Source organism: Ochotona princeps, chromosome 4, assembly GCF_030435755.1.
Source record: "Ochotona princeps isolate mOchPri1 chromosome 4, mOchPri1.hap1, whole genome shotgun sequence".
NCBI classification, from domain to species: domain Eukaryota; kingdom Metazoa; phylum Chordata; class Mammalia; order Lagomorpha; family Ochotonidae; genus Ochotona; species Ochotona princeps.
In genome coordinates, this window is record NC_080835.1 from 7,624,727 (window position 1) to 7,646,324 (window position 21,598).

At 52.7% G+C, this 21,598-nt stretch overlaps 4 protein-coding genes and 1 non-coding gene across 8 annotated transcripts in view; 3 read left to right on the plus strand and 2 right to left on the minus strand.

Annotated features, from left to right (window-relative positions):
• The window catches only part of GANAB (glucosidase II alpha subunit), a 93,869-nt gene that overhangs the window by 61,263 nt on the left and 11,008 nt on the right, over positions 1-21,598 (plus strand). For 2 of the 4 annotated variants that reach the window (XM_058662894.1, XM_058662895.1), the window contains exons 1-4: positions 13,712-13,812; positions 16,919-17,023; positions 17,166-17,274; positions 17,522-17,649. In XM_058662894.1, coding sequence (XP_058518877.1) covers positions 13,775-13,812; positions 16,919-17,023; positions 17,166-17,274; positions 17,522-17,649 — 380 coding nt within the window. In that variant the 5' untranslated portion in view covers positions 13,712-13,774. Of the gene's footprint in view, positions 1-13,711; positions 13,813-16,918; positions 17,024-17,165; positions 17,275-17,521; positions 17,650-21,598 lie in introns of those variants that run through there. The other 2 variants (XM_058662898.1, XM_058662897.1) reach the window with 2 other exon arrangements.
• CSKMT (citrate synthase lysine methyltransferase) lies at positions 2,707-4,092 on the minus strand. The gene is made up of 2 exons (XM_058662908.1): positions 3,504-4,092; positions 2,707-3,353 (listed from the first exon to the last, which is right to left on the minus strand). Exons 1-2 carry the CDS (start codon positions 3,568-3,570, stop codon positions 2,707-2,709), a joined length of 714 nt encoding a protein of 237 aa, XP_058518891.1. The 5' UTR covers positions 3,571-4,092.
• Positions 3,882-4,030, minus strand: LOC118759603 (small nucleolar RNA SNORA57). The gene has a single exon (XR_004996293.2). It is a non-coding gene; the product is annotated as a small nucleolar RNA SNORA57 (small nucleolar RNA).
• On the plus strand, positions 4,155-5,995 carry C4H11orf98 (chromosome 4 C11orf98 homolog). The gene is made up of 4 exons (XM_012930249.2): positions 4,155-4,285; positions 4,438-4,562; positions 5,506-5,603; positions 5,681-5,995. Exons 1-4 carry the CDS (start codon positions 4,247-4,249, stop codon positions 5,791-5,793), a joined length of 375 nt encoding a protein of 124 aa, XP_012785703.2. The 5' UTR covers positions 4,155-4,246; the 3' UTR covers positions 5,794-5,995.
• Positions 8,811-13,545, plus strand: INTS5 (integrator complex subunit 5). The gene is made up of 2 exons (XM_004596765.4): positions 8,811-8,972; positions 10,382-13,545. Exons 1-2 carry the CDS (start codon positions 8,893-8,895, stop codon positions 13,359-13,361), a joined length of 3,060 nt encoding a protein of 1,019 aa, XP_004596822.2. The 5' UTR covers positions 8,811-8,892; the 3' UTR covers positions 13,362-13,545.

Genomic DNA, 21,598 nt, shown 5'->3' on the forward strand with positions numbered 1-21,598 from the left:
CAGGCGAGACCCAGAGACCCAGGCTAGGAGCTCCAGGGTGAGAGAATACCCTTCCTATTATTAAATACTTCAGTTTCCTTCCAACATCTTATTTATTTTTTTAAAGATTTATTTTTTTTTAAAGATTTATTCAGTTTATTACAGCCAGATATACACAGAGAGGAGGAGAGACAGAGAGGAAGATCTTCCGTTCGATGATTCACTCCCCAAGTGAGCCGCAACGGGCCGGTGCTGTGCCGATCTGAAGCCGGGAACCAGGAACCTCCTCCGGGTCTCCCACACAGGTGCAGTGTCCCAATGCATTGGGCCGTCCTCGACTGCTTTCCCAGGCCACAAGCAGGGAGCTGGATGGGAAGTGGAGCTGCCGGGATTAGAACCGGCACCCATAGGGATCCCGGGGCGCATTCAAGGCGAGGACTTTAGCTGCTAGGCCATGCCGCCGGGCCCTAAAGATTTATTTTTATTGCAAAGTCAGATATACAGAATGGAGGGGACAGAAAGATGCTCTGTCTGATGGTTCACTTCCCAAGTGGCCATAATGGCTGGTACTGCTCCGATCCAAAGCCAGGAGCCAGTAATCTCTTCTGGGTCTCCCACGTGGGTGCAGGGTCCCAAGGCTTTGGGCCATCCTTGACTGCTTTCCCAGGCCACAGACAAGATGCTGGATGGGAAATGGGGCTTCCGGGATTAGAACCGGCGCCCTTATGGGATGTTCAAGGCGAGGACTTTAGCCGCTAGGCCATAGCACTGGGCCCTCAACATCTTAATTTTTAAAAAGTTGAATTTTTTTAAAAAGATTTACTTATTTTTATTACAAAGTCAGATATACAGAGAGGAGAGACAGGGAGGAAGATCTTCTGTCTGATGATTCACTCCCCAAGTGAGCCGCAATGGCCGGTGCTGTGCCGATCCGAAGCCAGGAACCAGGAACTTCTTTCGGGTCTCCCATGTGGGTGCAGGGTCCCAAAGCTTTGGGTCATCCTCGACTGCTTTCCCAGGCCACAAGCAGGGAGCTGGATGGGAAGTAGAGCTGCCAGGATTAGAACCCTCTCCCATATGGGATCCCGGGGCTTTCAAGGCGAGGACTTTAGCCGCTAGGCCACGCCGCCGGGCCCCAAAAAGTTGAATTTTTAAACAGAGAAGAAGAGAGACAGAGAAACTGGAAGGGAAGTGGATAAGTTGGGATTAAAACCGATGCCCATATGGGATCCCAGTGCATGCAAGGCAAGGACTTAAGCACCTAGGCTATTGTTCCAGGCCTCCTTCCTAATATTTTTAAAAAAGGTTTATTTTATTGGAAAATCAGATATACAGAGAAGGGAAACAGAGAAAGATCTTCCATCTGTTAATTTACTCCCAAAATAGCCCCAGTCCAAAGCAGTGAGATAGGAACTTCTTTTGGTCTCCCAGGCAGGTCTAAGGCCCAAAAAATCATATCATGCTAAACACACTTACACAAATTCATGTTATGTCATATTAAACACACTTACACAAATTGTTATCTTTCAAAATTCCCTCACTGGGCCTGGTGTGGTAACCTTGTGGCTTAAGTCTTCATCTTGCACATACCAGAATGCCAGTTCATATCCCAGTGGGCCACTTCCCAACCAGCCCCCTGCTTGTGGCCTGGAAAGCAGTGGAGAACCACCTAAAACCTTGGGACCCTGCACCCATGTGGGAGACCCCTGAAGAAGCTAGCTTTGGATTGGGTCAGTTCTGGCCACTTGGGGAGTGGATCACTGAATGGAAGATTCTTGTCTCTCCTCTTCTTTGTAAATCTGACTTTCCAATAAATCTTTTTAAAAAAATTCCCTAACCTATGAGGAATTATATTTTTCACTTTTCCTCCGTCTCCAGGTTGGACTTGGAACCCGCAGGACCCTCCATCTCCCTTGAGGACATTTAATTCTGGCCTCAACTGGGGAAAAGAGCAGGGTGAGCAGGACGTGTCCTGGGTCCCCGAGGAGGTCCCCAACCCTGGTCCTCCTTGGGACACAGCAGCAGGTGTCTGTGGAAGCAGGATGGTGGAGCACTCCCATCTCCTCCCTCCGGACAGCCTTGCAGGTGAGTGCCGTTAACCGGAGCGCTTTAGGGGTTGCTTCACCGCGTCGCTGCTGGGCTGCTCTCAAGAGCAAGTGTTGCTGTACTTTTTCAGCAGTCATCCCGTGACTGGTAACAGCAAATGGTTCAAAGAGTATTGTATTTCATCAGCCACTTAAAAAAATATCGCACCCCAACCAGGGAACCAAATGTGAAAACCAGCGCTAGAAACTCTCATAACCCGGTCAACGAAGCTGCAAAATCCCAGCTAACCTCTTCTTTGCCCAATTGAGACACCAAGAACAATTGTTTTTTTTTTTTTTTTGTTAAAAGATTTATTTTATTACAAAGCCAGATATACAGAGAGGAGGAGAGACAGAGAGGAAGATCTTCCGTCCGATGATGTTTCACTCCCCAAGTGAGCAGCAACGGGCCGATGCGCGCTGATCTGAAGCCGGGAACCAGGAACCTCTTCCACGCTCCCACGCGGGTGCAGGGTCCCAATGCATTGGGCCGTCCTCCACTGCTTTCCCAGGCCACAAGCAGGGAGCTGGATGGGAAGTGGAGCTGCCGGGATTAGAACTGGCACCCATATGGGATCCCGGGGCGTTCAAGGTGAGGACTTTAGATGCTAGGCCACGCCGCTGGGCCCAAGAACAACTGTTTTTAATGAGAACTCTGAACCAAGTAAGCAAAGTAGGTGATACCCCGAAAGGGGCCAAGCTCCTGCACGGTCACCTTCCAGCCGCGGGCCCCTTGCTCTAGGCAGGGGAGCCGTACATCGGGGTCCTCATCGGAGAATTGTACCAGAGTGCCCCGGGGGCTCAGGACCCTCAAGCACTCCGAGAGCAGCCGGTAGCTCCCAGGAAGCCCACCCCTGGCCACAGCGTCCCAGGTGCCCTTGTCCAGCACCAGCTGGAAGGAGCCGGAGGAAGCCACAGGTACCAGGTTCTGGGCGTCCGCTTGCAGGAAGCGCAGACAGGAATCCGGGTGCCCAGGGCCTAGGCCAGCCTCCAGGAGCCTGTTCATGTGAGCCACGGCCACAGGAGAAAAGTCCACCCCCAGTACGTCCACAGGATGTGGGGATTTTGTGTAAAGGCTTGCACACAAGCTCGAGGTACCGCAACCCACATCCAGGACCCGGACCGGACCGGCTGTCTGGGATCGGGTCTCCCGGAGCAGCGGCAGAAGCAATCCCTGGACCTCCTCATATCCAAAGAACCAGTCGAAGGTAGGGTCATTGCCCTGGCGTGGCCGGGCATGGAGTCGATCCCAGAGGCGGCGGTCAGCCAGGCAGCTACCAGCCAGGGAGCCTGCGGACACATGGGGACCCGGGTCACTTGTGTGCGATGTCTCTCATTACACGAAACAGCGACCGCTGAAAGCCACAATTCCAGGGGGCATAACCGCGTGGACACAAAAAGCGCCACCTGACCCTCCCTCTCCGCGCCCACCCTCCCTACCCGCCAGGGCGCGGGGCACGCCCGCCGCGAGTGTCCGTGCCTGGAACATTCGGTTCAGCAAGGCCATCTGGAGGTCGGCGACGAGCTGGGCCGGAAAACGGGAATGCAAAGGGTCGCTTGCACGCCAACCGGAGGACGAGGTGCAGGTTCACGTGGTGAAGGAGGCATGCAGCCTCAGGAAAGGGGGGGAAAAAGGACACGGACGCGCAGCTTGCAAGTATGAACGGCCTTTATTGTTACCACGCGAAATGGAGGAGGGGATTAAGACAGCTCCTTCTGCTGCAAGAGGCGTCCGCACACCTGAAACCAAAGGAGAAGGCGTGAGCAGGTGGAGCGGGAGGAGCCCGAGGGAACCAGACCCTGCCCAGCTTCGACGTGCCTTGTCTCGGCGCTTGAGGATAGAACCGGCGCATGGGAAGCAGCCGGCACCGAAGACATGACGCCGAGGGGACCACGGCCCTTTTCCTCTGCCTCCGTACATAACGGGGAGCGGGATCGTGTGCCCGGTCCCCGCCAAGAAAAGGAGGGTCCCCAAGCCTTACCCCAAACCACCCCAGACATCCCAAAGTGACGCAAACTTACTCCCTCACTGCCCTCCGAAAGGACGCCGCCCCGGCCCAGCTGCCTTTATATAGTCCCTGGGCCCGCCCCCGTGCTGTGATTGGTCCGCCGAGGCCTGGCGGGCGGAGTCCTCAAGGCGGCGGAAGTGTGCCTGCCAGGAGCTTGGGGCTCTGAGCTCCGCCATGGGACCTCCGGGAGGCAAGATCAACCGACCTAAAACGGTGATTGTGTGGGGGCTGGTCGCTGCTGCTTTCCCCTCAAGCGCCGTGGGGACGCTTCTCTCGCCCGAAAGGACGGAGTCGAAGGGGCCGGGGATGGCGGCCCTGCGACGCGGTGCGCGGCCCCCGGCTGAGGCCCGTTTTGTGTCCCGCAGGAATTGAAGAAGAAACTCTTCAAGCGCCGGCGGGTGTTGAACCGGGACCGCCGACTGAAGCGTCAGGTGGTCGGGGCCGTGATAGACGAAGGGCTGATCACGCGGCACCACCTCAAGAAGCGGGCGTGAGCACCACCTTTCCCCCCTCCCGTGACCCTCCCCAGAAAGACCCCGGGCTTTGCTTGGGCACCCACATTTAGGCAGGCAGCGTGAGTTGATCTTCATCCCGAAACTCGCCTTTCCACATACTTGTAGGTTACAACTGCTTTCTGGAGTCTGGCCCCTACAGGAATCCCAGCAGAGCTGTGCACTGCCTCACTCCCCGATGGACAGTGTACAGTCACGCTAATTTTCATAACTTTACTTTTGCATTTAGATGAGTGTGTGTTAGGGGTCGAGTTTTCTCCAAAACACACAAGAAGTTGTTGCACACAAGTTCCAGAGCCCCCTGAGCCTTGGGGAAGGGCCTCTGCAATCAGCGTTCGACACTCACTCATTAGTTTCTTCGCTATATTCAAAAGCCTGCATGAACTACCATTAAATACTTCGTGTAAGACATTATCCTGAGATATGTGTTGAGATCGATTTATTTATTTAAGGTTTATTTATTTCTATTGGAAAGGCAGATTTACAGAGAGGTGAGACAGATCTTGCCTTTGCTGGTTCAGTCCCCAGATGTCTGCAAGGGCCAGAGCTGAGCTGATATGCAGCTACGAGCCCTCTTGTGGGTCTCCCACGTGGGTGCAGGGTCCTACAGACTTGGACCATCCTGCACTGCTTTCCCAGGCCCCATGCATGGAGCTGGATGGGAATGTCCAGGACTGGAATCGGTGCCCAAATGCCATGGCATCCGTATGAGATTGCAGTGCTGCAGGCTGGTGAATTAGCCAGCTAGGCCATTGCACCAGCCCCTAGATGGATGTTGTTCAATGACGCAAAAGTGCAAGTGTTGGAGGGATTTAACTCATGACCTTTGAAACAGTTGACCGATTTGGATTTTCCCATAGCCAGATCCGTTGGGTGATGTAACTTAGTGGAGGTGACCCAGGGTCTCTCTGTCCTCCTTAGGTCCAGTACGCGGGCCAACATTACACTGTCTGGGAAGAAGCGCCGGAAGCTCCTGCAGCAGATCCGGCTGGCCCAGAAGGAGAAGGCCACTATGGAAGGTGAAGCAGGCGCAGACGCAAAGGGGAAGGAGCTGCATTCTGACTTTCTCTCATGCTTCCTTTTCCCTTTGTTTCAGTGGATGCCCCCTCCAAGCCAGCCAGGACCAGTGAGCCACAGCCCAGACGACCAAAGAAGACAAAGAAAGCGCCCCAGGATGTAGACATGGAGGACGTAGAGAATGGTAGCTGAAGTTCTCACCTCGTTCAGCAACATCTGCACTGCGACCGGAAGGACTCGGAGGGCTTGGGAGAAAGCATTTCCACCTCGTGCTCTTCCCAAGTTCCTCTTGCATTGTTGGCCCTGGCCGCGCCTCTCCCGGAGGGATGTGTGGGCAGACAGCAGGGGCCTCCAGCAACCGATCCCATTTGTAATAAAGTGCTTGAACTCTTGACTAAGATGTGTGATGGTGATGGGCCATGAGAAGATGTCTGTGGGAGGAACGTCGAGAAGGAGCGTCCATGGAAGCTGCTTAAGCCAACGCAACAAGAGGCCAACGTGTTCGGTAGCCCTGGCTCCCTAGTCAGGGGTACCCCAACTTATTGCATTTTCCAACAAATTGAAGATTAGTGTAGCGGTAGAGGAGTTAGGGCTCCGGATATGAGGCCTGCCACTACTGCTGCACAGGCAGGTCAGCTATGTTTGCCTTTGTCTCGTTTATTGCATTAGTTTTTGTTTCGTTTTGTTTTATTTATTTATTTATTTAAACATTTACATCCATCATATATATAACAGCTAAGTACAAAATTAACATCAAAGTTTCTATACTGTTACTTGTTGTTTAGCATTAGCAGTCATAAACTGATAGTTTTTTGGGGGAAGAAAATTAAGCCACAATTTAAACTTTGCAGTATATAGTGATTAAGCATGGTTTTACAGAACTTTGCATTTTAACAATTGAAGAATAGAAAATTTTTAGGCAGATGAGCAGGGAAATCCCCAACAACCCAGTGAGTGAGGAAGAATTTAACCCTACATCCTACCTAGTAAGGTCTAGGAGAAGCAAATAGTGAACCTGACCAATGAAGTACAGGCTGAGCAATTATAGGCTACTTGGCCTTTTTCCTGGCTCTTCCAGCCTTTCTATGTCTATATCTATGTCTCTCTGACTATCTGAAAAGCCAGATGGGAAGTCTGATCAGTAAGGTACAAGCTGAGTGATTATCAACTAGCTGACCTTTATTAGTATCTGTCTATCCGAACTAATTTTGGGGCTCACAAGCAACCCGGATGGTTGGTGTAAGAGAGGCCTGGGAGCCAAGGCTAGAACTAGATAAGGACCAAAGAAAGCTCTCCTGAATCCAAAAGGAGATTTACAACCCTTTTATCTCTTGAGTACCACCCAGGGCTCCTGGCTGTAGTTCCCATGTCACCAGACCCTTTGAGAGGGTTTGGGGCTGCTATCATCCCATGTGGGAAATCCAATAGGAAATGAGTGACCTCAGAGTTTTCAGCCTCCGACTGCATTCATATTCCCTGTGGTAGTGGGTAAAGCCACCTACTGCAGTGTGGCCAGCAACCATCTGGGCTCTGGTTCATGCCCTGGCTGCTCCTATCTAGCTCCTGGCCAACAGCCTGAGAAAACCGCATGGGCCCTTGCACCTGCATGGGAGACCCAGAAGAAGCTGCTGGCTTCTGCCTGGCCCAGCCCTAGCCAATGCAGCCATGTCAGTAATGAGCCAGCAGATGGAAGATTTCTCTGTGTTTCTCTACCTCTGCATTTCAAATGAAAATTAATTAAAAAAAAAAAAAAAAAGAGCTTACTGTGTCCTAGGAACTGTCCAAAGTTGAGTGTATGTCTCTGATTGGACTGGTAAAAGGGGAGGCCAAATAGAAATGAAATTAGAGAGGCAGGCAAGGACTAAATCATTTTGTGCCAGTGGGGAATTAGAATTTTATCCTAATTACAATGGGATGTAAAATTGTTTCAATTTGCATTTTCACTGTGGAAAATTTTCAACCATGTATAAAAGTAGAGGAAATACTGCTTTTCCTCCAGTGCCAACCCCCACTCATTTTCCCAAACTTATATCTCCTCTACCACTGTATCTAAATAGGTATTGCCATAAAATCTTTTGCAATGAAAAAAAGAAAATAGACATTGCCTTGCAGTGTCACTTGGCATTTTTTCATTAGGTATCAATAATAGACAATCTCAGTGATGTTCTGTGCACCCCATACAGTTCTAAGTTCTTTGTCTATTACTGGATCATCAATCCACAATAATACTACGAGGCAGGCAGTACTATCACTGTATCCATTTGGCAGACAGGGAAGCCAAGGTCTAGTATAGTCATCTCAGTGTCGGGGTTTGCAAGGTGCTTGGCTCCAGCGTCCTTCCACCTGACCCTTGTTGCCTTTGTCATTCAAAGAGTAGTTCCTATGTCTGGATATTATGCTAAGTCCATTCCATACATGATCTCGAGTTAACTCCACCAGGAGTTTGTGGGGTTATCATGCTCTCTTCACAGCGAAAGGAGAAAGCAGGTCCACAATGTGGAGTCATTAGCTCTGAGTTACACTGCTCAGCGGTCTGGCTTCTAAAGAAGCACCCTTCAACTGTGACATCCTGGCACCAGGGTGGTGGTGCAGTGACTTAAGCCACCATCCAGGAGCCTGGATATGATATCAGTGCATGTTCAAGTCGCACTGCTCTGCTTCTGATGCAGCTCCCTGCTAACGTGTCTGGGAAAGCAGCAGCCGATGGCCCAAGTACTTGCACCTCTGCCATCCAGGGAGGAGATCCAGGTGGAAATTCCAGGTTCCTGACTTTGATCAGAAATGTGGGGAGTGAGTCAACAGATGTACACTAAATGCTATATACAGCTGCACAATTGGCGCTGGGTTGCCTTTTTTTTTTTTTTTGCTGTTCTTTATCTTCCAAATTTTTTTTTTGTCTTTTCTGCTTCTCCTTGCCTTTTTAAATGTGAAGTTTAATTTTTCACATTGCCATTGCTGTTTGTTAAAATGTTTTCCAATGTTTCACTTATTAAAGCTCCTGAGTGAAACATGTGCATTTTTGGCGTTAGGAAAAATAATGAAACGCTACCTCAGACGCACTTGGGTCTGCAAGGTCGAGGACTCGCGGGCGGGGGAGGCGGTGGCGTCGTGGGCGGGACGCCTTCCCGCTGTCATCGACGCTATGCGGAACCAACGTCTGAGGGTTGCGCACAAAGCCGGATTGGTTTTCCTGAGAGGCCTCGCCGCAGGTTCCTTTCGAGTGTGCCGTCAGGGCGCATGCGCCGTCTGCGTCCCGTCGCTCCCGCCTTGGGCTCGCGCTAGGGCTCCGGGATGTCCGCGTTGTGCGACCCTCCCGGGGCCCCAGGGCCTCCCGGGCCGGCCCCGGCCACCCACGGTCCCGCGCCTCTCAGGTAGTCAGAGCCCCTGGTGGGTCGTCCCCCACCGCGCGGCCCCGCGCCGATCCTCAGCCTCCTGGGCAGAAACCCGGCTCCCACCTCGAGAACTCGGCTCAGGGTTCTCAGCGATTCCTGCTCGGGTCCTCTCAGAACCCAGGGACTGCCTCCCCGAAACGCGGGGCTCCCGGGCCCGCTTCTCCCTGCACCCCGGTGCCTCGTCACCCCAGGCCTCGCTCTCCTAGGAGCCGGGGATATCCGAACTCTTGGGAAGGAACGCAGCAGCCCTGCACCTTGTAGTCCCAGGGTCCCTGCAATCCCGGGCCCAGAAACCCTCGGAATGCTTCCTCTAGTCTTGCCCTTGACTTCTAACGGAGTCCCTCCCCTTGTCTTGGGTTGTGTTGTGTGTTTGTGTGTGTGAGGAACTGGCATCTTGTCTCCTCCCCTAACACTGGTTCCGGAATCCCAGAACCCCTATGTTTCAGGATTGTGAGAATTGAAAAACATTATTTACCCTGCCCTGTGCCTAGGGACGCTCATTCCCTGGCATGTTGAAGCTGCTGGGAGGTTGGTGGTTGTGGATGTGTGGGTCCTGAGGATGCTTGCGGAATATGGGAAAAACGTGTTGGGAGGAAGAGCCTGTAATAAGGAACTTGAAAGTTTTCTTCCCAATGAGAGCAGATTTCAGGGTGCTTGTGGTGTCGGGGGACAGGAGGGGGTGCAGCGAACCTGGAACGCTCTTTTCAAAGTGGATGTTGTGGAGACAGCAGTGCTTGCCAAGAAGAAGCCTGGGAATGGGTCATCACTCTCTTGGAGGGTAGAATCTATTTGACCTTGATTTCCTGATCTGTAAAATGGGATTGATGATCCCTTATTGAGTTGTTGTCAGAACTGAAATAATACTGAGGAAGTACTTAAGAGGGTTGGCATTTATGGAATGGCTAATGGGAATGAACCAGGTTCTGAAATGATGAATGTATTGACTCCTGTGGCCTTCTGAGCTAATGTAAACATTTATTTATGGTGATTTGAAAGAGTGACAGGTCTTGCATCTGCCATTTCACTCCTCAAGTGCCTGTAACGGCAGGGATTGGATCAGGCCCAAGCCTACATACTGGAACTCAGACCTGGTCTGCCGCGTGGGTTGCAGGGACCTAGTCCTCGAGTCCCCACTGGCCGCTCCCAGAGTGAGCGTTACTAGCAAGCCCGGTCAGGAGCAGAGCTGGCTTGAGCTCAGGGACTCCCATATGGGATGGGGAGATCTCAAGTCATGTCTTGGTTGCTGCCCCAGATGTGGTACTTAAGTGTTTTATTATAATTGTTTTTTTTTTTTTTTTTCTGAGAATGGTCTGATTATCCTTATTTTACACAGAAAGTCGGCCTGTTTAGTGTGACATTCTAAGTCTGTTTCTTTTGTTCTCTTACAGTGCCCAGGAACTGTCCCAGGAAATCAAGGCTTTTCTGACTGGTGTGGACCCTGTTCTGGGGCACCAGCTCTCAGCCCGGGAGCATGCGCGCTGTGGTCTCCTGCTGCTCCGTTCCTTGCCACCCGCTCGGGCCGCTGTGCTGGACCACTTGAGAGGTGTCTTTGATGAGAGTGTCCGGGCCCATCTGGCTGCCCTGGACGAGAGCCCTGTGGCTGGTCCACCTCACCTTCGCCCACCTGCACCCTCCCACGTCCCTGCTGGGGGACCTGGCCTAGAGGATGTGGTGCAGGAAGTGCAGCAGGTGCTGTCTGAGTTTATCCGGGCCAACCCGAAGGCCTGGGCACCCGTGATTAGCGCGTGGTCCATTGATCTCATGGGGCAGCTGAGCAGCACGTACTCGGGCCAGCACCAGCGCGTGCCCCACGCCACTGGCTCTCTGAATGAACTGTTGCAGCTGTGGATGGGCTGCAGGGCCACACGCACACTAATGGACATCTATGTGCAGTGCCTCTCGGCTCTCATTGGGAGCTGTCCAGATGCATGTGTGGATGCTCTGCTGGACACCTCTGTCCAGCATTCCCCACACTTTGACTGGGTTGTGGCACACATTGGGTCCTCCTTCCCTGGCACTATCATCTCCCGGGTGCTCTCCTGTGGCCTCAAGGACTTCTGTGTCCATGGTGGGGCTGGAGGTGGAGCTGCTGGGAGTGCTGGCAGCTCTTCCCAGCCTTCCTCCACAGACCCCTTCCCTGGATCGCCTGCCATCCCTGGGGAGAAACGGGTGCCCAAGATTGCCTCCGTTGTGGGCATCCTAGGGCACCTGGCCTCCCGCCATGGAGACAGCATCCGACGAGAACTCCTGCGGATGTTCCATGATAGCCTGGCAGGGGCCACTGGGGGACGGAGCGGGGACCCCTCTCTTCAGGCCACAGTTCCCTTCCTCTTGCAGCTGGCAGTTATGTCGCCCGCTTTGTTGGGCACAGTCTCTGGAGAGCTCGTGGACTGCCTCAAGCCCCCCACTGTGTTGAGCCAGCTACAGCAACACCTGCAGGGCTTTCCCCGAGAAGAGCTGGACAACATGCTAAACCTGGCTGTGCACCTGGTGAGCCAGGCCTCGGGGGCAGGTGCCTACCGCCTGCTGCAGTTCCTAGTAGACACAGCCATGCCCGCCTCAGTCATTACCACCCAAGGCTTGGCCGTGCCAGACACCGTGCGTGAGGCCTGCGACCGGCTGATCCAGCTGCTGCTACTGCACCTGCAGAAACTGGTCCATCACCGTGGAGGGTCTCCTGGAGAAGGGGTGCTGGGTCCACCCCCGCCTCCTCGCCCGGTGCCCTTTCTAGACGCATTAAGAAACCATGTCGGAGAGCTGTGTGGAGAGACATTACGACTGGAACGGAAACGCTTCCTCTGGCAGCACCAGCTCCTGGGCCTGCTGTCCGTCTATACCCGGCCAAGCTGTGGGCCTGAGGCTTTGGGTCATCTCCTGAGCCGAGCCCGAAGCCCCGAAGAACTGAGTTTGGCCACCCAGTTATATGCAGGACTGGTGGTCAGTCTCTCTGGCCTTCTGCCCCTGGCCTTCCGAAGCTGCCTGGCCCGAGTGCATGCGGGGACCTTACAACCTCCTTTTACAGCCCGCTTCCTGCGCAACCTAGCCCTGCTGGTGGGCTGGGAGCAGCAGGGCGGCGAGGGACCTGCCTCCCTCGGGGCTCGGTTTGGGGAGTCGGCCTCGGCTCACCTGTCTGACCTGGCTCCTCTCCTGCTACACCCTGAGGAGGAAGTAGCGGAAGCTGCTGCCTCCCTCCTAGCAATTTGTCCCTTTCCTCTGGAAGCCCTGTCCCCGTCCCAACTCCTGGCACTGGTGAGGGCTGGGGTGCACCACTTCTTTGCCTCTCTGAGGCTGCACGGCCCCCCAGGCGTGGCCACAGCCTCCCAGCTGCTCACTCGCCTCTCTCAGACCTCGGCGGCAGGGCTCAAGGCTGTCCTGCAGCTGCTAGTGGAGGGAGCCTTACATCGGGGCAACACGGAACTGTTTGGAGGGGAAATGGATGGGGACAGTGAGTCCCTCTCTGTAGTCTCAGCTCCTTTGGCTTCTGCCTCCCTGCTGGACACAAACCGGCGGCACACCGCAGCTGTGCCAGGTCCCGGAGGCATCTGGTCCGTTTTCCACGCTGGAGTCATCGGCCGGGGCTTGAAGCCTCCCAAGCTTGTGCAGACCCGGAATCAGCAGGAAGTGATCTATAACACCCAGAGCCTCCTCAGCCTCCTGGTGCGCTGCTGCAGTGCCTCTGGGGGCACTGACTGTGGGGGGTGCTGGGGGGCTCCCACCCTGAGCCCCGAGGCAGCCAAAGCAGTGGCAGTGACCTTGGTGGAGAGTGTGTGCCCGGATGCAGCTGGTGCGGAGCTGGCCTGGCCCCCTGAGGAGCATGCCCGGGCCACTGTGGAGCGGGATCTCCGTATTGGCCGGCGCTTCAGGGAACAGCCTCTGCTCTTTGAGCTGTTAAAGCTGGTCGCAGCTGCTCCTCCCGCCCTGTGCTACTGCTCCGTGCTGCTGCGGGGGCTGCTGGCTGCCCTCCTGGGTCACTGGGAAGCCTCTCGACACCCGGACACAACCCACTCGCCCTGGCACCTGGGGGCGTCCTGCACCCTGGTGGCTGTCATGGCTGAAGGCAGCCTCCTGCCCCCAGCGCTGGGTAACATGCACGAGGTATTTAGCCAGCTGGCACCTTTCGAAGTGCGCCTGTTGCTGCTCAGCGTCTGGGGCTTTCTTCGGGAGCACGGGCCCTTGCCCCAGAAGTTCATCTTCCAGTCTGAGCGTGGCCGCTTCATCCGGGACTTCTCCAGGGAGGGTGGGGGTGAGGGTGGCCCCCATCTAGCTGTCTTACACAGCGTCCTCCACCGCAACATCGACCGCCTGGGCCTTTTCTCTGGCCGTTTCCAAGCACCCTCGCCATCCCCCCTCCTCCGGCAGGGGACGTAGCCTCCCCCGCGTTGCAGAAGCGAGGGGAGATTGAACGCTGAGGGAAGGGACTGAGGCGCTACTGAACACGTCAAGGCTTCTTAGTCCTTGGCCCGAACGGAGCTGTCACTTTTCTTCCCTCCCCCATTCCCACCGGCTTTTTTTTTTTTTTTTTTTTCTAAATAAACATGTGCGGAGTTGAAAACAACAGTCCAGTGCTCGTGTCTGATGCTGAGAGCTGGCGAAGCCGGACAGCACCCGCACCCGGACCTTCCCGCCCGCCGCCTGCCCCTCCCCCCAGCTTAGGGCGCGCGCTCAGCCAATAGGGCCGTGGCCGGACCAATCCGGAGGCCGGAAGGGGCGGGCGCTCACTACGTGGCTCCTACGCGTAGGGGGAGGGAAGGGCCGGGGTCAAGGAGCAAACCCGGCGCAAGATGGCGGCGGTAGCGGCAGTGGCGGCGCGGAGGAAGCGGTGAGGAGCCTGGACCCCCGGGGCGCGCCCGGGACATCCCCAGACCCCCCAGCCTTAGGACGCTCCTTCTTGAATGTTCTGCCACCCTAGCTTCGCCAGGGCCCACTACCCTTAGAAGTGGCTGCAGGCGTCTCCAAAAGCCTCCCCTCCGCGCGACGTTGGGGCCGTATCCTCAGGGGCCCCGGGCTCCGGGCCAGAGGCTCAAGAAAGCTTTCGCTGTGTGCTCTTCTTGGCCTTGGCTGTTCTACCCGGGGGGCTCGCGGCGATCAGCGTCGCCGTCCCCTTCCTGCAGCGAGCGGCGCGGTGGCGGGGCGGGCAGTGAGATGTGGCCCCACCTGGGGCCAGCAGCTGCCCTGGGGTCTGGCCGCACCACCCTTCCTCTCCCCTCCGGCGTCGGACTCTCCCCTGCCGTTGTCTCCTTCACGTGGGTACCTGCCGTGGCTAATGAACTGTCCACGGTCGCTGGTCACGGCTAGGGTAGGATCCAGTAAGTTCTCAGTCTACCTGAATGGTGTGGCTCACACACGGCATGTGTAAAGGGTTTGGTCCACGCTTTCGAGTTCATTACTGAAACAAAACAAAACAAAAAGGTTTTGTTGCACATCGTCGGAGCCACACAGCGTTTACCAGGACCTAACGGAGGTTCTGGGAGGGAAGAGGCATGAACTGTCTGCAGCAGTGAAAGCATGAATCATAAACAGCCTTCTGGAAGTCTGTGATGTGAAACAATAACCAGGTGCAAATTGCCCTGTGGCTCGTGAGCACTTTGGCTGCTAACCTCTTGCTCTGGGTGCTCAAGGCAGCCCCAAGTTCCTCCGGTGTCCCGACAGCTCAGATCTCCAAGATCCTTTCGGAAATCCTGCCCATGTTGGCTCCCCTCAGACCTCATTTGTAGCAGTCCGGAGAGTATGTCTGTTTAAGTTACTACACTTCTAATGGGTGAATCCCTCAAGGCCTGGCCCTCATCTTACTGTGGAGTTTTCTAGATCTATTTTTCTTGCCTGTTGTGCTGGTACTTATTTGCCATTGAGCCTTGTTAAGCCAGGGCCTTCGTCCCTTTGCTGTCTGGCCTGATGTAGAGAGCTTGCCTTGCAAATTCTTCGGAAGCTGAAAGGCTCACTGTGTTCTCTGCTGAATTTTCTTTACCTTTTAGCTTTCAATGGACACTTAGGCTCGTGCTAGATACAGTGTATAGTATTGGGTCCTGGCTTTAGCTGTCCTGTTGTAGGTTGCAACGTTTTGTTGCTTAGAAGGGGCGTGTGCTCCTCCACCTACCCAAGTTTTAATTTGGGAACACTTCTCAGGAGCGTGCTCCTGGATCACGCATATTCAAGTCCCTGGAAGAGCATGGAAAACGCAAATGTCCACGAGTTGAGCATCTTCATTTAATAAGCACCAGAGGGGACTCTTTTTTTTTTTTTCAAGATTTATTTATTTTTATTGGAAATGCAGATATGCAAAGAGGAGTAGAGACAGAGAGAAAGATCTTCCGTCCGATGATTCACTCCCTAAGCAGCTGCAACAGCTGGAGCTGAGCCAGTCCAAAGCCAGGAGCCAGGAGATTCTTCCAGGTCTCCCATGTGGGTACAGGGTCCCAAAGCTTTGGGCCGTCCTCGACTACTTTCTCAGGCCACAGTCAGGGAGCTGGATGGGAAGTGGGGCTGCCAGGATTAGAACTGGTGCCCATATGGGATCCCAACGCATTCAAGGCGAGGACTTTAGCTGCTGTGCTATGGTGTCGGGCCCCAGAGGTGATTCTTAACAGGCAATAACTATGATCACCTCTGTGTCATATTTCCTTATGAATGAGTGTATTTCTCCTGTGAAGTCCGTCAGTCCCTTGTCTTTCATTTGATAACATGTTGGGGAAGGGACAGTTTGTGAAGGTTACAAGAGGTGAGGCAGGCTCAGTTAGTCCTGCTGCAAGTTGGGAGGAGTGTAAATCACTTCACCAGTGCCCGGGGGTATATCTGAACCCAGTACACTTTTCAGCCTGAGGTAATAATGGTGATAATTTATCCTCCTTTTTTTTTCTTTTTTTAAGGATTATTTTACATTTGAAGGAGGTAGATGCTGCCTTCTGTCTGCTGGCTCAATGCCCACAACATTTGGGGCTGGGCCAGGCCAAATTCAGGAGGGAAGCGAAGAGAGAGAAAAAGAGAACTGAGATAAATGAATCTTCCATCTGCTGGTTCACTCTTCAAACTCCTGCAACATTCCATGGCGCTGGCAGGCCCGGCACACACCAGGAGCTGGGGCTCTGCCTCGCGCTGCCACCTGGCTGGTCGCAGTTGATCCAAGTACTGGAGTCCGCCTGTGCTGCCTTCTTAGCCTCCCAGGAGGCTGGATCTGAAGCAGAGGAGCCAGGACTCCACCTGCACTGCCAAGTGGGATGCGTTTGTCTTGAGCTGTGGCCTAAGCCCCTGCTCCTCAGCACCACCCCTGGGCAGAGAAGTGGAGATGTGTGTGGAGCAGCAGGATCCCAAGGGTGCTTGGCAAGTTCAGACGCTGGGAAATGGGCCCAGCAGGTTAGAGGTACATAGTTAACTGTGGTTTTCACCCAGTGCTGTACACAACTTCTTTCTTTCTTTTTTTTTTTTTTTTAATCTATTTTATTGTATTGTTGTTGACAATCTTTACATAGCTAATTACAGTTAAAGGAAAAAGAAGAAAAAAAAAGGTTCAGGGGGATAGGGAAGTGGGTAATGCTATTATGTCAATATTGTTTCCATCATGTGTGTGAGGTAAAGGGGGATATTGAGGGAGAAGCCCCACCCTGTACACAACTTCTTTCTTTTCCTCTGTGCCTTGCGGTTGGTACCACCAACATTTCCTTTGGGACTAGCTGTTATTACTTCTTCCCTCTGAGAGGCTGATGTAACCACATTCAACACCAGGGCCACTGACAGGCAAAGATCCTTTGTCCGTGAGCTCGCTCGCTGCTCACTGGCCCTTGGCCACATCCACCTTTTCAGTTCAGTGTGACTCCATGCTTTTCCCCTTTCCTGAGCTGGGCTAGGATGGTGACAGCAAGTCTTCCCTTCTGAGAGTGGAGTCCTTCCTGACCGCTGCATTGACTGCCCTCCTGTCTCCTTTTTCTCCCCAGGTCTTGGGCAGGTTTAGTACTGGCTTGTTTAGGGGTCTGCCTGGGAGTTACCCTTGCTGTGGATAGAAGCAACTTTAAGACCTGTGAAGAAAGCTCCTTCTGCAAGTATGATATTTCTGGGGAGGAGGGGTTGAAAAACACTCATGGGGGAGGGATCTGGCAGATGGAGTAGCCTGAGGACCCTGCAAGTGTTAGTGGAAACTGGGGACATAGGGGTGACTTATGTCCCAACCATTCCACTTGGCAGGAGGCAGCGAAGCATTCGGCCAGGCCTCTCTCCATACCGAGCTTTGCTGGACACTCTTCAGCTTGGTCCTGATGCCCTCACGGTCCATCTGATCCACGAGGTCACCAAGGTCAGGGGAGACAAGAAAAAGTATGGTGGGGCAGAGAAATGGCTGATGGGTACTTTGGGAAGGGAGAACCTGTAGCCCACATCCTGTCCTGGCTTAACCTTAGGACTTGGTGAGTGAATTTCATGTCCAGGTCCCTTAGGCAAAGGGCTCAAAGGAGGGACGCCTCAGGACCAAGTCCTGAGTGGGTCCAGAGGGCATTTCAGAGTGCAGCCCTTCTTGCTCCAGGTAAATGCCTCTGTTCCTGCAGGTGTTGCTGGTGCTGGAACTCCAGGGACTTGAAAAGAACATGACTCGCATCAGGATCGATGAGCTGCAGCCGCTGCGGCCCCGATACCGAGTGCCAGACGTCTTGGTGGCCGATCCTCCCACAGCTCGGTAAATGTTTTACTTTTTAATTTCTATTTATGTGGTTTGAGTGGCAGAGAGAGAACCCCAGACATAAGGAAAGCTCCAGTCTGCTGTTCCACTCCCTCGAATACCTGTGTCTCATCCGGCACTGAGGCTGGCACAGACTGAAGCTAGGATCCAGGAACTCCACCGCGTGGGTGGTGGGTGCTCAGCAACTTGAGTTATCAGTGCTCCTGCAGCAGAAGGCTCAGTAAGGGCAGGGACTGAGTGTCCAGCCCCAGTACCCTGGTGTGGGATGCTGCTGTCTTCACTCGAGGCTAAATGTCTGCCTCGCTCTGTGAAGTTTTCCTGAGAAACATATCCATCCCTGTTTTCCCTTTCTTCTGATGCACTTTTTTTTTTCAAGATTTATTTATTTTTATTGGAAAGACATTTACAGAGAAAAGGAGAGGCAGAGAAAGAAATCTTCTGTCCGCTGGTTCATTTCGCAAGCTGCTGCAATGGCCAGTGCTGCGCTGATTTGAAGCCAGAAGTTTCTTCCAGGTCTCCCACGCAGGTGCAGGGTCCTAAGGCTTTGGGCCGTCCTCGACTGCTTTCCCAGGCCACAAGCAGGGAGTTGGATGGGAAGTGAAGCAGCTGGGATTCGAACTGGCATTTGTATGAGATCCTGATGCATTCAAAGCGAAGACTTTAGCCACTGGGCTACCACACAGGGCCCAGTGTACCTTTTCTTTTTCTTTTTTTTTTACTAAGGTTTACATATTTTTGCTAGAAAGGCAGATTGATGAAGAGAAGGAGATGTAGAAAAATCTTCTGGGGGCCCATTGCAGTGGTCTAGTGGCTAAAGTCCTTGCCTTGAACGCTCAGGGATCCCATATGGGCGCTGGTTCTAATTCCGGTGGCCCCACTTCCCATCCAGCTCCCTGCTTGTGGCCTGGGAAAGCAGTCGACGATGGCCCAAAGCTTTGGGACCCTGCACCCGCGTGGGAGACCTGGAAGAGGTTCCTGGCTTCTGGCTTTGGATCGGCGCAGCCCTGGCCGTTGAGGTGACTTGGGGGTGAATCATCGGATGGAAGATCTTCCTCTCTGTCTCTCCTCCTTTCTGTTTTTATCTGACTTTGGGATAAAAATTTAGAAAGAAAGAAAAGGAAAGGAAAGGAAAATAGATAGATAGATAGATCAATCGATCGATCGATCTTCCATCTGCTGGTTCATTCCCCAGGTTGCTGCAATTGCTGGAGTTAAGCTGATCCAAAGCCAGGAGCTATGAGCTGCTTCCAGGTCTCCTGCACAGGTTCAGGGTCCCGAGGCTCTGGGCTAACCTCACCAGCTTCCCCAGGCCACAGGCAGGGAGCTGGATGGGAAGTGGGGCAGCTGGGATATGAAGTGGTAGTCATAGGATCCTGGCACATGCAAGGCAAGGATTTAGCCACCAGGCTACTTGCTGGGCCCTGTTTTGTTCTGTTCTTTCTTTTTCTTTACCTTTTTTTACCTGGCTGTCTTTCCCACTTGATGATCGTAGCTGAGTAAGCATCTCACCTTCTCCCAGCCTTTCCCCCTGCCTTCCTCTGTTTTACTTCCTTTGGTTTGCTCTTGGCCTTCATGTGTTTGGCAAACAGTATTGCTTTCCCTTCTGTGCCAGGCTTTGGCTGGGTGCTGGTGTTGCAAGAGGAGATAAGGCACAGTTATTGCCGTCCAGGAATACAATACCTCCCCAGTTCGTTCATGCTTCCCTGTTGTTCTTTTCTCTTTCCTCCTCTAGTCTAGGATTCCTCAGATTCTTGAATGAAGACACTTGACTGTCATTTTCCATCGTAGTTTTCAGTTCTCAGGTGGGGCCCTGGTTGGGTCTGGGCCAGACAGCAGCCAGAGCATGAGCTCCATCGGGCTTCCACGTGAGTGCCAGGGCTGAGCACTAGGGTCATCTTCTGCTTTCCCAGGTACATTAGCAAAGAGCTGAATTGTAAGTACAGCAGCAGGAGCTTGAGGTGGATGCTAAGGTTACAGATAGCAGCTTAAAGCTGTCTACTAATGCTTCATCTACTAGCTAACATAATAAAACCCGTGCCCTGTCAACCCTGTACATTTTTCCCAGCTTAGTCATATGCTTCCCACTGTCACTGACTCTGCAAGAGGTAATTGCTGCTTCTGAATTTTGTCCTTCCTTTGTGTTGCTTAGTTCTTTTCTTTCTTTCTTTTTTTTTTTTTTTAAAGATTTATTTTATTTTTATTACAAAGTCAGATATACTGAGAGGAGGAGAGATAGAGAGGAAGTGGAGCTGTCGGGATTAGAACCAGCAGCCATATGGGATCAAGGCGAGGACCTTAGCCACTAGGCCACGCTGCCAAGCCCATGTTGCTTAGTTCTTGCAGTTACATTGTGCATATATGTGGGTATATGCTGTGGTTGGTGTCTGTGCAGTAAACTACTTTTCTTTGAGATGAAAGAGACATATCTTGGTATATGTGATGGTCTGGAATGTTCTTTTCTCATATAACTGCTCTGTTGCAGTATTGCTAATTCATTCGTTTTTACTGCAGTGCAGTGTCACGTTGTGGGAGCACAGTCCAGCTTCTGCGAGCATGTCCGCGTCATTCTTACCCATGACTCCTATTGTTCTTGTGTAGGACTTTCTCTGTGGTTTATGAATAGAAGAGACAATGTAGTAGAGCATAGGGAGGATCGGCTGTTGAAGATAAAACCTGAGAGGTTTGCTGACTTCCACTAACAGTTAGAGGGCTCCTGGAATTGCTCAGTGGCTAAGCCCTCGCCTCGCACGTGCTGGGATCCCATGTAGGTACTGGTCCATGTCCCAGCTGCTCCACTTCCTTTTTTTTTTTTTTAATTAATTTTTTATTTATTGGAAAGTCACATTTACAGAGGAGGAGAGACCGAAAGATCTTCCATCCACTGGCTCACTCTCCAAGTGACTGCAATGGCTGGAGCTGGGCCAATCCAAAGCCAAGAGCCAGGAGCTTCTTCCGGGTCTCCCACGCGGATGCAGGGTCCCAAAGCTTTGGTCCATCCTCTACTGCTTTCCCTGTCCATAAACAGGGAACTGGATGGGAAATGGAGCAGCTGGGACACGAACCAGCACTGATATGAGATGCTGACATTGCAAGGCAGAAGATTAGCCAGTTGAGCCATCGCTCCTGCCCCCTGGACTTAAATTTTTTGTCAGTAAGATGGTTGTAAAACATCACATGTTGGGCTCGGCAGCGTGGCCTAGTGGCTAAGGCCCTCGCCTTGATCCCATATGGCCGCTGGTTCTAATCTCCGCGGCTCCACTTCCTCTCTATCTCTCCTCCTCTCAGTATATCTGACTTTGTAATAAAAATAAAATAAATCTTTAAAAACAAACAAACAAACAAAAAAACATCACATGTTGGTCTTCATTTAGTTGTCCATGCTTCCAAGTTAATTCGTGAGTTGAGTGTTGTTTCTGGTGAGCTGTTCCTTGAGCTGATCGTTCACAACTTTTCCGTGTTCTTGCATGGTGTTTGACTGTTGTAGACCTCATTGAATAGTCTAAATACTGACTGTTGCTTTTTTGTGTTGTTGCTCTCTTTTTCCAGAATCTAGCTTATCTTTTTCCTTTCTTAAATGTGTCTCAAAATAAAAAACCTTTTGGGGCAGGGTTTGGTGATGCGTGGAGTTAAGCTGCCATTTGAAGCCTGGGGTTGAGTCCTCTAATGTGCCTGAGAGGCAGCGGGTAATGGTTGAAGTGCTTGAGTTCCTGCCAGCCGTGCGTGAGACCAGCATGGAGTTCCTGACTCCTGGCTTCAGCACTGAAGTGAACAGGGATTAGAAGAACTATCTGTCTCTCTTCCTTTCTTCCTCTCTTCCTCCTTCCCTGCCACTTGGCATTTCAAATAAACCATTACATTACAGAAGCATATAAATAAAAACTTTGTATTGCAGAATGGTTTTAGAGTTGTAAGAAAGTTCCAAGAATATTCTGATAGTTCCCATTCC

What these genes read in the sequence shown, in the direction of transcription:
- C4H11orf98 (XM_012930249.2), top strand. Translation starts at nt 4,247, where the DNA reads ATGGGACCTCCGGGAGGCAAGATCAACCGACCTAAAACG. An exon ending in AGATCAACCGACCTAAAACG is followed by an intron (nt 4,286 to 4,437) that starts GTGATTGTGTGG and finishes TGTGTCCCGCAG; the next exon opens with GAATTGAAGAAGAAACTCTT. An exon ending in CACCACCTCAAGAAGCGGGC is followed by an intron (nt 4,563 to 5,505) that starts GTGAGCACCACC and finishes TGTCCTCCTTAG; the next exon opens with GTCCAGTACGCGGGCCAACA.
- INTS5 (XM_004596765.4), top strand. Translation starts at nt 8,893, where the DNA reads ATGTCCGCGTTGTGCGACCCTCCCGGGGCCCCAGGGCCTCCCGGGCCG. An exon ending in CACGGTCCCGCGCCTCTCAG is followed by an intron (nt 8,973 to 10,381) that starts GTAGTCAGAGCC and finishes GTTCTCTTACAG; the next exon opens with TGCCCAGGAACTGTCCCAGG.
- CSKMT (XM_058662908.1), bottom strand. Translation starts at nt 3,570, where the DNA reads ATGGCCTTGCTGAACCGAATGTTCCAGGCACGGACACTCGCGGCGGGC. An exon ending in CGTGCCCCGCGCCCTGGCGG is followed by an intron (nt 3,354 to 3,503) that starts GTAGGGAGGGTG and finishes ATGTGTCCGCAG; the next exon opens with GCTCCCTGGCTGGTAGCTGC.